Below are 15,314 nucleotides of genomic sequence, written 5' to 3' on the forward strand. Positions count from 1 at the left end.
TCATGGATTATCTTGTAAGGGTTTATGCTTGATACAATTTTTAACAGGCTAGAATCGTCTCTACACAGCTTCCTTTTTGGAGAATGTCTGTGCAGGAGGAGGAGCCTGTTGCGTGTTATCAGCTCTGACCCATAGGTCAATTTTCATACCGCAAACTGATATGATGTGAAATCCTCTGTTCATACCTGCAAACTCACAAGGGCTGAAAAAGGTGACAGCTTTTATACAGGCCAGCTCAATATTAACTTTGAAACTGGGAAACTGTATTTTATTGGCAGCAGTCTTTTTGCACCTGCTTCCTTTGCTTGACAAAGGCATGACTACACACGGTTTATAGTTTCCTGCGTATGCTTTTCAATGAAAGAGCTACACAAGATCTGAGATAAATGTTATGAAATAGTTATTAAACTGTGGTTACTGCTGAATCCTCACATCTGCATGCTGTGGGTCTATTCATAGAATTGATCCGACTTAACTATCTAGCTGCTCTTCGATTTTCATTGCTTCATCTAGAAATCTGATATCTAGGGCGGGATGCATCCTGCCTCTGCTTTATCCATCTGCAGTCAGTGTGTGGCAAGAAAAAAAAACTGAAGCAGAGAATACAAGTGAGAAGAAAAATGGCCATACATGTGCACGTATGAACCATTTACATGTTATGCGTACAGTATATCTTGACCTCCAACTGATGGAAATCAAGATATAAAGTATATTCTAAAATCTCTTCCTTTCATCAAGACACCAGTCCACCAGAAGCAGATATTTGCTTTAGAGACTGTATTAAAGATCTTCAGGACTGTGCCTGTGTACTTGTTCCAAAAATCTCAACCTCTGAACTCAAACTTAAGAAAGAGCCTCATCACCGCCTGTATTGAACAATGTTTTTAATATATTTATTAAGTCCTTTGTAATTAAAACATGGTCACAATGTAGAACAGGAAAACACAAAAAAAAAATTTTGTCACTAGTCAAACGGTAAAATGTTTGATTGCTGGACATTTACTTCAATAACAAGAGTTGTGCAGCTAACTGAATATGCTACATATTAGCTAACAAACATTCATGATGTGAAGTGGATTAATACCAAAAGAGTAAATTCAAGACACCAATCGGCCAAAGTCCTGTATAAAATGCTGCCAAAGTCCTGTATAAAATGCTGGTGAAAGTTCTTATGCAAAGCAACTCATGTATACCAATGCTATATGCCATTTAACCAAATTACAATGTCTCAGATAAAGGAATATTATAAATAGTTTGTAAATATCTTAAAAGTGGTAGAAGCCTGAATTCCTTTGAGTGGAAGCAGAGGCACAATATACATGTATATAAATGCTCACAACAAATGTGATCAGTAACAAAGGTTTATCAGTAACAAAAACAAAAATTATCTGCAGGTAGTGTGGTTACGAAGTAAACGGACTTTACAGTATCCAAAGCACCAGATCTTGGATGGGTTTCTACGTGTGTACCATATGCTTATAATTTGACATCAACGACATTAAGTGGTAAGATTGACACGACGGCTGGTGTGAAACCTTGGCAAAGCTTTTATTTCATTCGGTCCAGTGTCGTCGGTGCGGGGATGCTGAATCATTGTGTACATCTGTCTTTTACAAGTCCATGTCCTGATCGCTGACACTCTGGCGAAGGTATTCTTCATACAGCTTTTTCTAGAGGGAAAGAAAACACAGTTAAACACTCCTATACTGCCTTTCTATTGCCAGTATCATTTCACAGTTACACACGCACACACACACACGCACACTACCTTTTTGGTCTTGACCACCTCCTGAACGTACTCCAGCTTCTCCTGCAGTTGCCTTTTCTGTTTGCCTGACAGAGTTGGTTGAGTCCTGCAAAGGATTAAAGGGAATTTGATGACATGTGTTATTAACATACAAGCTGAAAAAATTGAGAAAGTTGATTTTTAATCCTTTATCAAGGGCAGTGCTGCAAATCCAGCGAGAGTCCAAATCGCATGCCACTTCTTAACATAGATTATCTTCTTGATTCCACAAAGGGAGACAAAAAGTGTCACAGCTATAGTGCATGCAATATATAGTGCATGCACAAAACTGTACTAGAGGGGCCAAATTAGGACCAAGTTGTTGTTTTTTTTAAACATAAAATAAAAATAATATTACAATAAATAAATGGTCACTTTACAGAAACAGTAACAGCAGCAGATTCAGCATCATCAGACTGAATACCGTGATGGATCGGGGATATTATTCTCCTACCTGAAGGAGAAGCGTGCGATGATGAGTAGGAGGAAGGAGAGAAGGACCATTCCGCCACAGCCGTAAAGCTGCTGCTCCATAGAGAGGGACTCAAACATAGTCACTGCGGGAGTCTGTAGATGACAAGAGCAGCTAAAATCAGACTCGACAGCTTTACATGTGGACCACGACTACAACACAACAGCACAATGGTGCACTCGCTTGAACGCTCACCAGGTAGAGTGAGAGTGTCTCTGTGCCCTCGCGGCCCAGAGCCACCACCAGCAGCTCCTTGGACAAAACGCCCAGCACCAGTAGCGCCATGAGAGCCAGAGGGACGCTGAAGCCCAGCAGAGTCAGCAAGCAGCTCTTACAGCGCGCCCGTCGGTTCCTAAAACTGGTCTCCCTGTGAGAGCAGAGGGTCAGGGTTATACTCCGAGGGCATAATGGGCATAGAATAAGGCATAATTTAACTCTGTCTCCATAGAAGATGGGAGACAGAACAGCTGTACGATAAGGGCTGCCTCAAGCGCTCCCATCCTGCAAAGGTAACGCCTCCAGCATGAGTTTAAATACACCTTCAGGAAGACAAGATGGGATGGCACCCACACTGTACTGTGTAATCCTAATTTGTCCTCAATTGAGATATCAATAAATTCTTTTGTGTAAGTTATCAATGTCTCCCGAACATTCTTCACTTATATGAATATCATTTGTGCTGCTCCTGAGTTTTTCCTTGACACCACTCATCTGGAACATCTGCACAGGACTAGGCTTTCAGTCGGGATAAAGGAGGAGTCAATGAAAAAGTAAAAATGCAAAGAAAGTAACCTCACCTAGCTCCTGCGTACTTACATTTTTTTTACTACTGCATCAACACAGTAAAGCATGCCATTGTGAAAGGAATGAAAGTGTATTGTATTCTGTAGCACAAAGGGTGTCTGTGAGTTACCTGTCGTTACTCAGCGTATCAGTGATGGCCTCGCTGATGAGCTCACAGTCCTTCTCCAGGGAGTTGAGTGTATTCTGGACCGTTTGGTTAATGGTTTTCTCGATGGCGCGACACACCTCCTCAATCTGGTTTACACAGCGACTTGGCTGAGACAGAGAACAACAAATTACAATGTGCACCCGTCAGAAACTTTTATATTTATATACTATATATTTACAATCTTTATACTAATTGGAATGGAGGGAGCAGAGACATGAGCCTAGAAAGTGTGCAATCGCCTAGAGCTAAAAGGAAAGGGCAACCCTTACCTTATTTGGATTAGGAATGTAGATGGTGGGCATGTCAAAACCGCATTTGTTGAGTCCCGGTCGCTTGCAGAGCTCCTGGACAATCTGCATCATTACTCTCTGAGACAGCCAGTCACAAAAAGACAAATGTCAGAGGGACAGGGTACTCCTTTTGAGTAAATCTATATATAGACAATGTCTAGTAATTCTGTTAAAAAAGTACTATATTTTATGAAAGTGAATGTCCATTTACTTGTGTGTTCTGTTCTCGTACATACTTTAAAACCAGCACTGGTAAAGACACTTACCAGCAGCTCTAAACTACCCACAAAAAAAATGTGGAAAAACACTGTGGAAAAAAACATGAAGAGGACTTGTTCTATTTTAGGTTTCTGTTCCTCCCGGAGAGGCCTCAGTCTGACAACATCAGTGTACGTTTTTAAAAAAGCCCTTTTTTTTTTTTTGTAGAAGTTCTACAAAGCAGTTCACATTAGGAGAGGGGGCTATGTAGTTTTCTTCAAAGTCCAAGCTTTAACAAACTTTTAAAAACGAGCGGCTGCTGTTCATACCTGTCTGTCCGACTCGCCCCCGGCCTCGTCAGCTTTGCTCAGGTAAAAGCGCAGTCGATCCCCGTGTCGCTCATTCAGGTTCTCCACAATGTTCAGGGTGCGCTTGCACAGAGCCTGACCCATTGGGTCAAAGAAGACCAGAATCAGGTCACAGAGGTCACCTGAGAGTGACAGTGGGAAGGATCGTTATTTTCCACAACAGATTGAACCCCGTTACAAATCGTCTGTTGCCTCAATATATTCTTATTTACATAAAATTCATAGTCATGAAAGTATGAGCGAACATTAAGTATACATAACAGTGTTATTCTTTAAGATCTTTTCTTCTTTAGAATTGCGTTATGGTCTTCCAATTGCTGTATTTGCTTCTCATTTAGACAGACGTTTGTATCATGTCACAGTTTCATCATAACTCAAAGTTCAACGTTAGCTCACAAAAAGGGAAGTGGTAAGAGAATCTGTTAACCTGGAAAAAGCTCACTAATAACCATGGCCTGGGGACTTTTTGAGGCCAGCATTTTCACAATGACTGGAGGAATCACAGAATCAACAAATGTTGCTCCCCTTATCTCGTGCTATTTTTACAATACCATTTCAAATAACTCTGTGTCACAACACCAGCTTCAACAAAAACCCGTGATAACTAGAGTTCAACAACGGACAAGGTAAGTCAGCGGCAACTCACCCAGCCACATGATAACCTCGTCCACGTCAAAGGGATACTTCATGTCACCGTCCACCAAGCCTGGCGAATCCACAAATGTCACCAGGCTGAACCGCTTCTGTCTCGACGTGCAGATCTCTGTGCTCAAGTACTCTGAAACACCTAGAAATCAATTCAAGAACATCAGAAAACGTGGGTGAAAAATTGGTAGGACAGCAGATGTTAATACTTTTAACCACCGACAGACCGGCTGGTGACCAGAATTGGCCGGTTTTCACGTGCTCGGTCATGACCGGCAGGTCAGTCTGACATGTGCCAATTTCATGCCGGTCAATGCTACAATTAACTGACAACATAAGTTATATGAGTTACAGTTCTCACACACATGGACGCAACAGCACAGGCTCTTTTTCCTTTCTCTCAACTTTTCCACCGTGTGTTGCGCGTACCCGCTCGAGGTGTGAAGCGCGTGTCCGCGCTATTTTCGCACATTTGAATTAACCTGCAACATGTCAGCTGTTTGGAAATTCTTCAGCGTGTGTGCAGAAGATAACAAGTTTGCAATATGCAACACCTGCAAGTAGGGCGTGGAGGGACGACACCAAAAACCAAAATCAGATTTTTTTTTTGTTTGATATTGGATGTGAAAAGAAGGAAATGGTTCGAACATTGCACTTTAGAGGTGTGTGAATTTCCCACACCAGGAGTAATTTATATAGTTCTATTTTATAGTGATCCATTATTGGTTTTCAAAAAATGTTCTATGTTCTGTGCAAAATGTTCAATTAAAGAAAAGATATTTGTGTGTGCTGTAAAGTGGTTAGAAAAAATGAAATCGGATTCGGCGCATCTTTAACAATAATGCTTGGTACTCATCCCTTAACAGTAAAATAAGACATCCTGCAGAAGCCACATAGCTGTTGCACTTGAATTAAGTTCTTACATTTGGCTGAAACACAATTGCAGCACGATAACCTGAATGCTTGTCTGAGTAACACCTCATAAACATCTGTTTATCTTCCACAAGACTAGCGATTGTGGGCCTCATGGCTGTATCGGTGTTTTCAAAAGAACCAGAGGTGTGAGGGTGCTGACACACTGATTTTGTTGCTACATCCAAGTCATTGTCAAATGGAAAAAAAACAAACAGCAAATCTCTCCATCAAAATGCTGGGAATTTGGGAACGGATCAGTGTGGCGGCAGTCTGAGGGGAGACAAAGTGCATCATTGTGGTGAGTCTTTAGAATAGAACAGGGATGGTCTGTGATTTGAGCTGAAATCTCACCTTTGAACTCTTGCAGAGGCTTGAAGTGTGGATATAGGTGAAGGGTGGCATTTCCCTAAAGTAAAACAGAACCAGATCAGTCGGTGAGAGTTTGTGAACCAGGTATCAGGAGCTCCAAAAGAACTGAAAAAACCTAGAGGAACTAATTAGAGTCAATGTAATACGTCATTATCATGAGGAAGGACTTAAAGTGCTCATATTAGGCTCATTTTCAGGTTCATAATTGTATTTAGAAGTTATATCAGAATAGGTTCACATGGTTTAAATATTCAAAAAAAAACAAAAAAACATTTTTGTTGTACTGCACATTGCTGCAGCTCCTCTTTTCTTTTTTTTCTGTGTTGAGCTCTCTGTTTTAGCTCCAGAGTGAGGCATCACACTTCTGTTCCATCTTTGTTGGGAGTCGCAGATGCGCAGTAACTACGTAAGGACTGCTAGCTAGACAGTTGCAGAGTATGAGGGCGTGCCACACAGCAGCTAGGCGAGCATTATAACGTGTGTTACAAAGTAATGCACGTTTGTCTCTGAAGTAAAGGCTGGACTACAATAGAGCTGTTTGGAGCAGTTGGTGAACAGTGTTTTCTGTTTGAGATGGTAAGTCCCTTTGGGGTGGACTCTGGGCTTTTTCACTTTGTAAACTTATAACCTGCACAAAAAAAGACATAACACAATAAACAATAATATGAGCACTTTAAACATCAATAAAACAGTCACTGTTGCGACATGAGGAATACAATTTGAAATTCATATTTTGTTACTTCTTCCTGGACCAAATAAAAACGTATCTTACAATAATGGCACCTTATCGTTTTTGTACAGTTGCACTTACTGTAAGAGATTCTCTCTTGCGCCCACTTGTAACAAAGTTAAAGCCTTGGGTCTCAATAGCCACTCCAGTGCGCTGAATGTGCTCTTCAACATACCTGACAAAAAAATAAATACAAGTATAACAAAAAGGAATGGGTCACAAACAATTTAGTGATGCTTCAGTGAGACACTGTTGGAGGAGGAGAAATATTTGTTTCCAAGTCAGTTTTGTCCACGGTCTAATCTAAATGTATTAAAACTATATGATTCAGCAAAAATCAATAGACTGGTGCATGCTCTGTATTTGCGGAGACAAGGATCACAGTAAACTCTTAGCTGCACTCATACATTATGGATTGCATTTATCAGTTAAATGTCCCAATGAATTGCAGACAAAGCGGTGCCAAGGAGGGATGTAACAGAATGCAACAGACACAAATTAAGATGGAAAGTCTTAGACAAGATTACATGTTCTAGGTAGACCCGTTATATCTTTTCAACATGCAATGTTCTGTTGTGTGCACTTTATATTTCCTTGTTTTATTGCATTTTATATAAAGATATCACTTTGTCTGCTAAGCATTAAGTAGTTTGATCTTGGGTGGACAGACTTGTTCTCTGTGAAGAACATTATTAGGACATACTTTTGTAAAACATATTTACCAGTTGATGAAGGAGCTTTTTCCAGCAGAGTGGTTGCCCATCAGCATCACAGTAATCTTTTTTCTGGGCGGCAGCAACTTCACACTGACAGATTCGGCAACAGAGATCAACCCTGGACAAAACATGATGCAAATTCTTTTGTAAAAAAAAAAAAAATCAAGGGAGGTTTCTATCAAGTTAAACTTGAGCCATCATGGCGCTGTGGTTGCACCTGCAGGACTCTCAGGTCAGACAGTCAAGAGCAAGACTACTACCTAAACGAGTAGGAGCTGAACAAAGGACACAAACACTCAATAGGAGCAATTATTTTTCCAAATTTAATAAAAGCACATATTGCATCTAAAAAACGTTTTCACTGTAACGTTACTTCATTCATTTTTGGGGAACCAACTTTCTTGGCGACGCCCCTGGCTGGACTGTCCCTTTTAAACTGACACCACTATATACCAAAACTCAGTGTACTATGAGCTAGCATACATTGCAAAAGCGTATTGACTGTGTAGCTGACTCATTAACAATTAATTGGCAGCTGACCAGAACTAATAAAACTAGCATGACCGCTAGCTGCCAAATCACAAAATCCCAATAGCTAGCTAGCTAGCGCCCTGTATCTGGAATAATGCCTCACTTACGCAGTTAGCTAGCTAACCCCCGGTCAGCAAACAGCTTGCTAGCTTAACATTATTATCAAATAGATTAATGTTGGAGTGATTTCCAGTGAGGGTTTGAGTCCTGCAAAACACGTCAGCCAACTCACCGCTATCGGGATCCGTGTACAATTGATGACAATCCCGCAAGATGCGTTCATCGCAGGACACACCGCCGGTTATCGCGTCTGCGTTTGCAGCACTTCGGCTCTTGATTTTCCCAGACATTGTTAGACTGTGCTGATGATCCTCAACGACTCTCTGAACTAGCTATTAACAAAAGCCGGCCGGTTTGGCTTGTTTGAATCGCCCCGGTCCGCTGAAACACGGGGTTGGTTGAGACGTACGGCCACGTTGTCAACTAGAAAGCGGCTTTTGTCGCCCAGGATTGTGGGTAATGTAGTTCATTTAATTAATCAAGCGTCATGCATGTACTCATGTAATTAACCTGCCCTACAACAGCCACAAGTAGGGAGAATCTATAGTAATGAGTACATTTTTGGGGATAAAATTCGGAAATTTACCACAATTCTTTTACCATGAGACAAAAAAAAAATTATTTATTTGTATTAACATTGGAGATTTGTTAAGCTAGAAGCCAGAAAACAGTAACACATGTTGATACACTGTGGGCTCAATTTTTGACAACTCAAAAATCGGTCTGGATCGTTTGTGGAGAACAGTCTAAGCTGCAATGTAGCAATTGTGTGTCAATTGTGCAAAGATTGTGGGAGGCGTTAGGTTTATTTAGGCTACTTTTACAGTTTTTTTTTTTAAAGAGAAACAGTGATTTATTTCATAACTCCTGCAAGCTTAATGCATATGAACATTTCTGCTCAATTGGGCCTTCATTTAGGCAAAGGTTGCAAAGTGTTAGCATGTACGACTGATTGATTATGAACTTTTCAAAGTTTAAAAACTTTAGATGGTTGCTGTAGCGCCACCATCAAGACTGTTAGCCCACAAAGCCAGTTAGGAAGTGTAGCACTAGACATGTGTAAAGTTTGGGTTTTTTTCATGCATGAGGCAGATTTGCTGGTTGGAAGATGTAGAATAATATCCTCAAATACAAAAGGGAACGGCAGCAGAACTGCCAGGCCCCTAATAAGTTCTGAATCCATGCAGATACATTGTATAATGTAATTGTCTCAACTTGAAAATACTATTTTGCACCTTTTTGCCTGTCTTACTGAGTTGTCCTTACATATAGCATATTTAACTGCAATCATTAGGTAGTATAGCTTGCTGCTGTCTGAGTGAGGAGAGTATCTCTGCGGTTCAAGGCCACTCAGGAAAACATTACACTCAATTTAATAAATGATTGAGAGTGAACGCCTATAAGTAGCCTATAGAGTGTTTGGGCCTGCATCCAGCTGATGAAAAGAGCCTTTGCACACAGCACAGACCGCGCACAACAGTATAAGACAAACAAAAATGGACAATGAACAATGATAATTATTTTTCCATACTTTTTATTTGCCTATTCACAATGGGAAAGAAAACACATCAGACATGATGTAGATAAAAAAAACAAATAATGCATTTTATGGGGTTGTAGCACTTCATAGTGCATAAGTTCTCAAGATTTGCATACACATTTGATTAGTGTTCCTGATGCCACCACATGCTGAGACATAAAGACAGCTACAAATACAGTACATATAATTATCACTTTTAAGATACACATTTACTTTATGAGGAAAAATGCACAAATCAACTCGAGAATTCCTACTGATTTACAGTTTCAAGTGATTCAAATGAATAACAAAAAAGACAAGATCAGACATTTTGCTGTCAGACATCTTCAGTGCAAGTTTAGTAAGTAGACACCCCGGGATACATTTTTACATGATAGCATATACAATCCAATCAGCAAAGCCTTGTGTATAACATCGGTCATAATAATGAAACTAATCAAAATGTATATCATTTGATCACTCACCCCACCATTTATACATTTTTGTCTTGTACTAACCAAATGCCAAAATCACTTCAGGCAGAAAAAAAAAAATCAATCCAAACTTTTGTAGGCAAAGGTTAAGAGGATTTTATGACTGGCCAATTTGAATAACAACTGGGGAAATCTGGATGGGAAATACTCTCCCTTCCTGCAACAGCAAATGCTAATAGTGCTTCGGCTGTAAATGCTTCCGTGGAGCTGGTAAGTGGCCTGGGTGTACGCAGCTGAAAGTGCATCTGCATAGGTGTAAACATATTTATGGTTATGCTTTTAGTGAGATTTGAACAGCAGAATCTCCCCACACGTAGCTACTGGTATCGTACCTTAATACAAGTGGATATCATGTCATGCAGGCAAACGTTGCGGCTTGCGCAGAGATGAGAACAAATAAAAAGGGCTTATACTGTAGGATTTGTGGCACCTCCTAGACCTGCGTGGACCTAATTTAACAAAGTTATTGTGTAAGCCACATCCCTTTCCCACAAGTGCTTAGCTGGCGTCCTCACTAGTTTCACACAGAATATTCATATCACATTTAAATAAATGTAATTAAAGACAAACATGTTTGTTGCAAAGATGTGGTTGGCTGCCTTTTGATGACAGAAGTGTCCATGTGTTACTGTTTGTATCATGAACGGATACACGCCATTTCATGTGTAATTCTCCATCCCAGCAGTGAGATGACACATACTGATGAGAGCGTTTCGGAAAAGGCAGGCTGTTGAGTGTGAAGGATCAAGGATCAAACTTTATTCTTAATCGTCACATACAAGTAGCAAAATTCTATTACTGCATTTATCCCAGTATTAGGAGCAGTGGACAGCTATACATACAGCATCCGGGGAGCAGCTTGGGGTTCAGTGTCTTGCTCAGGGACACTTTGACATGTGGCCAGAGGAGCCTGGGAATGATCCGCCAACCTCGCGGTTGAGGGGCAACCACTCTACCTCCGAGCCACAGCCTCTGGGCCTTTTTGCTTCCACTGACAGTTACCGCTTGAAAACATGTTTGTCCCTATAGCTTTGGCCCGTCTGTGCTCAGCTTCAGTGCACTGCTGGGCTGTGTGGGGAGCTCCAGCACATCTTTATATTCTTTTCACATCCAAAGATCAAAGTCAGTCTACACTTTTTAATTTTGATTGCCCCCCTTATCACACTTAAATTAATGTAGCATATGTTATGTTCAGCAGCTCATTGTGTGTTGTTCTTACATGATCACGCTGGGTTAATGTGATCCTTGTTAATGTTGAATACATTTGCATAATTAGTGCCAATAGAAATAATGTGGTGTGTCAGCAGCATCTTGCATTTAACAGTCTCATGTTGAGCTTCTTCCGAGCGGTGAGTCGAAATATTTTTTTTAATGAAAATGTAAATTTCCTCTTTTTTTTCCTCTTCTTTTCTGTGACAAAAGTTGAACAGCAGCTCTAACATACACTGAGCCATTTCCTCTGAGCAGGCCATAGCAAAGCTTTCAACCTGCTATTTTCATTCAATTCATACATTCTGCTATATTAATCCAAAAGCGCAGTCACAATGTTGCTGTACATTGTATAATGGGCATATATATAATGGGGGCATATTAGGTTTTCAGTATTAAAACTACAATAACTATGTTTAAATTAGTTTAAATTTAGATTAGTGTCATGCATCCTTAGCACACAGAGAGCAACAAGGCTCTTAATGTTTCCTTCATCGTCATGTCCAAGTAGAGTCGGTCGCCCTTGGTTACCAGTGAGCTTTTCTCTCTTTGGAAACCAGCTCCAGGAAATGGGAATGACTCGCATAGAAAAGGAAGGACGAGTCAACGTCAACCCACTGGACTTGTCCTGCGTCATCGCCAGCTTGGAGCGGCAGCTCGCTCACGCTGTTGCCTGCGGTAACCATAAAGATATGTCATGGCCCTACAGAAACCCGGTTTGTTGCACCCGGAGAGAAAAATGTCTCAACTACAATAACAAGTTTCTAAAAATAGTTAGCAGATTTCTAAAGAGCAAACCTTTTTTTCCTTTCTGTTTTTAAAGTGACAATTGAAAAGGAAAAACAAAAGAACTGTCTTCCTGCTTATTGATACCTGAGTCATCATGAAAGTTGACAGCCACCGTCTCCATCCAAGCATTGTCAGTGTTTCTAGGATCATCCACATAGCCTTTATAGACCTAAATAAGAAGAAAATATATTATAGTTTTCCTCATAGAAGCCTTTGTTGACTGGTTGTTGTTGTCTTGTGAGTGTGTGTCAATTCCGGACCTGAAACCCTGTCGATTTGAAGAGCTTATTGATGCGTTCACTGATTTTTGCTCTTTCCGATGGCGGAATGGCCAGCGTGTTCAAGGCTTCTTCGGAGAACTCCCGCTGCAGCGTGAGAGAGACCTGCTCCCCTGGATCTACCATCCCCTACAAAACAAACACATGCACGCAAATAAACAAGTCCAAAGATCATGACATCTTACATACCCAAAACCACTCAAACCCCTCCATGTCTTGGCTTTGATTTATTTATTTGTGTCGCCCCTGAGCATTCTTGAATAGCTGAGAGCATTATCATGGAAGCCACACCTATGTCAATAAAGCTTGAAAAAGAAATGTAAAAGCCACCAACCCCGGGAATGGCCCACTCCCCGCAGTCTTTCCTCTTGATGGACACAAACTGCAGGATCGGCAGCTTGGAGACTGAGTGATATATCTTTTCTCCTGTGGCATCTACTTTCCATCTGCCAGACATTGACAACACATCAGGTGGTCAGATATTAATGAAAAGCTGCAAAAAGTTTCCTTGTTCTTTGGTAGTTGAGCAACTCCATCGTTTTGACATGACATATAACTGTTCTGGTACGGTAATATCATGTTTTGGAAGAACCGTAAGTTATTCTCTGAGTTTTCCCCTGTTTAAATCATTCTTAATATAACTAAAGTTAGTAAGGTATTTTGGTTGTTATGGCAAGTATCTTCATCCATGTGTAGAGTAAAGAAAAAGTTACCTGGTGACAATGGGATCTGCTGCGTGATTGGGTCCCCATCGTCCCAGCAAACCTCTACCAGTCACCCCTGTGCGTCCATGAGGATTTCTACACGAGTAAAAAGCAAATTTGCTAACATATTTATAACAGAAAACTCTTTAGTGAAGAGCACACATTGTAGACCTTCCAATTGAATAATTTAGCTCCTGCTATATGTGAAAGTAACATTAGGAAAGTGTTTGCCACCTGAAATAGATAAACTGGTATACAAAGTCTTGTTACTGTGACTTTCTTTTGGAGTCTGCTCTCTACCCGTGAAGGCTTGAATGTGAACTAACGGCTTGTTTTGCGCAAAAAAACAAACACAATCCAACTGAGAGTTTAAGAACAAATATTTTGTGGTATTATTCGATAACTTACAGTGGCTTTCCATCTTCTATTTTGTAGCTGCCGTCAAAGCTTGTCCTATCCACAGCACCATCCACAGTGTTGAACTTTGGAGAGAAAGAGCTGCGAAACAAGCAAAGGTCATCATATATAAACTTCAGCTGACCTTTGAAAACAAAGAGCAAGTATAACAATCAGAAAGTCTCACAGCAAGAAAATAACTACATTTACAATTCATTCAACATGCACTACAGGCCTAAGTTTATCTTAGAGCTGGGCAATATGTCGATATTATATCGATATTGTGATATGAGACTAGCTATCGTCTTTGAATATCGTAATATGGCATAAGTGTCTTTTCCTGGTTTTAAAGACTACATTACAGTAAAGTGATGTCATTTTCTGAACTTACCAGACTAGTGTAACTGTTCTATTATTTGCCTTTACCCACTTAGTCATTATATCTACATTACTGATGATTATTTATCACAAATTTCATTGTGTAAATATTTTGTGAAAGCACCGATAGTCAACACTACAATATCGTTGCGGTATCGATATCGAGGTATTTGGTCAAAAATATTGTGATATTTGATTTTCTCCATATCACCCAGCCCTAGTTTATCTAACTTGATGAACTTTAAATAACATCATGTGTTGCTCACCCAATATCAGGATCCGCCCACGCTGGCTTATTTAAAACTGAAGGGTCGGTGTAGCTGACTGGATTATACTGTGGCCAGTTCTGACTCCAGTCCACCTTGTCATCAGGCACGAGGAAGCGCTGGATTTTGGACCCTGGGTACTCGAGGCATCTAGACTTGACATGAGGCGCTGATGAAGATGGCATTGTCTGGACACTAGTCGTGTAAAGGTTACAGAAACTGGTACTGATGGGTCTGGTGGTTTGACTGGTCCTGAAAGGGTGAGAAGATAAGCAGGAGATTGCAGACCTGCAGGGGAAGAAGTATGAGACATGGAAATCCGGTTAAGTAGGTTACGCCTCACTCTACCTTCACTGCAGCAGCATGGTCCCGGCGGCATGTCCCCACATTTCATATTAATATGGTATTAAATGAAAATAAAGCTTGACTATACTCGTAAGCAACGTTAATCATCAATACATCGATATAAAAACAGTTAGCTATAATGGTTATATCTTCTGTAATATTTAATCATATCGCCTGGCAGTGATCAATGACAGCTATAACTACTGCAGCACATATGTCTAACGTTACTTTTGATTAAACTTAAAGCCGAAACTGTCCTGAAATGTAAAATAGTCACATCTTCAAGTTTAAGTTCAATCTTTATAAGTAACGTTACTGTCCATACCTAACTCCAGGGGTGCAGACGGTGCATGGGAGTCCGAAAAGAGTAAGCGCTAGACGAATCTGGCCGATCCAGTGTCGCCGCAGGAGGAAATGTACCATTCCTTGAGACATCAATAGTAACAACCACAACATGCAGCACCAAAGTAACCAGGAAGTGCACCGCCCATGATCATGCCCATGATAGGAGGATAGGATAGGCACAGGCACCGCCCGACGCGGTGACGTCTGCAAAAGGGGTGTGGTTACAGCCGTCGCACTCGTTTCCACGGTGATAAGAATCAAGTATTTTTTGGTGAACTTGTTTTGCAAATAATAAATAAATAAATGGATGGATTAAAACTGATCCCATATATGTACATCTATAACTTATTACAGACTATTACGTCAAGAAATGCACTTCCACAAATATGAAAAATAAAGGATGTGTGATTTCACAATGTAAATAATTTGTAAAAGGTTAAATACAAACTACTATAGACATATCAAATGATAACAAATACCTATCTCAATATCTATTATGGTGTAATGCTAATGACGCACAGGCCTTTTAGGTGAAAGTCCACAATCATAATAACGGGTT

General features: G+C 40.4%; 2 protein-coding genes across 2 annotated transcripts; both read right to left on the reverse strand.

The window, feature by feature from the left end:
* Positions 1-879: 879 nt before the first annotated feature.
* On the reverse strand, positions 880-8,467 carry si:ch211-11k18.4. Its single transcript, XM_039825844.1, has 12 exons — positions 8,205-8,467; positions 7,448-7,559; positions 6,807-6,900; positions 5,978-6,032; positions 4,713-4,853; positions 4,028-4,188; positions 3,480-3,578; positions 3,172-3,317; positions 2,454-2,625; positions 2,241-2,353; positions 1,769-1,853; positions 880-1,670 (listed from the first exon to the last, which is right to left on the reverse strand). Exons 1-12 carry the CDS (start codon positions 8,320-8,322, stop codon positions 1,611-1,613), a joined length of 1,356 nt encoding a protein of 451 aa, XP_039681778.1. The 5' UTR covers positions 8,323-8,467; the 3' UTR covers positions 880-1,610.
* Positions 8,468-9,549: 1,082 nt separating this feature from the next.
* On the reverse strand, positions 9,550-14,902 carry nudt9 (nudix (nucleoside diphosphate linked moiety X)-type motif 9). The gene is made up of 8 exons (XM_039825208.1): positions 14,736-14,902; positions 14,066-14,353; positions 13,434-13,523; positions 13,035-13,121; positions 12,656-12,767; positions 12,304-12,450; positions 12,128-12,212; positions 9,550-11,927 (listed from the first exon to the last, which is right to left on the reverse strand). Exons 1-8 carry the CDS (start codon positions 14,864-14,866, stop codon positions 11,782-11,784), a joined length of 1,086 nt encoding a protein of 361 aa, XP_039681142.1. The 5' UTR covers positions 14,867-14,902; the 3' UTR covers positions 9,550-11,781.
* Positions 14,903-15,314: the final 412 nt, after the last annotated feature.

This window comes from Perca fluviatilis, chromosome 15 (assembly GCF_010015445.1).
Source record: "Perca fluviatilis chromosome 15, GENO_Pfluv_1.0, whole genome shotgun sequence".
In the NCBI taxonomy this organism is placed as follows: Eukaryota; Metazoa; Chordata; class Actinopteri; order Perciformes; family Percidae; genus Perca; species Perca fluviatilis.

Bases quoted from the DNA above. Each gene is read 5' to 3' on its own strand.
- nudt9 (XM_039825208.1), bottom strand. From the start codon at position 14,866: ATGTTGTGGTTGTTACTATTGATGTCTCAAGGAATGGTACATTTCCTC. The intron at 13,122-13,433 runs GTAAGTTATCGA...TTACTCGTGTAG, and splicing joins ATAGAAGATGGAAAGCCACT to AAATCCTCATGGACGCACAG. The intron at 12,768-13,034 runs GTAACTTTTTCT...AATGTCTGGCAG, and splicing joins GCAGATCCCATTGTCACCAG to ATGGAAAGTAGATGCCACAG.
- si:ch211-11k18.4 (XM_039825844.1), bottom strand. From the start codon at position 8,322: ATGTCTGGGAAAATCAAGAGCCGAAGTGCTGCAAACGCAGACGCGATA. The intron at 4,854-5,977 runs GTGAGATTTCAG...ATTGATTTCTAG, and splicing joins GCCTCTGCAAGAGTTCAAAG to GTGTTTCAGAGTACTTGAGC. The intron at 1,671-1,768 runs GTAGTGTGCGTG...CTTTCCCTCTAG, and splicing joins AGGTGGTCAAGACCAAAAAG to AAAAAGCTGTATGAAGAATA.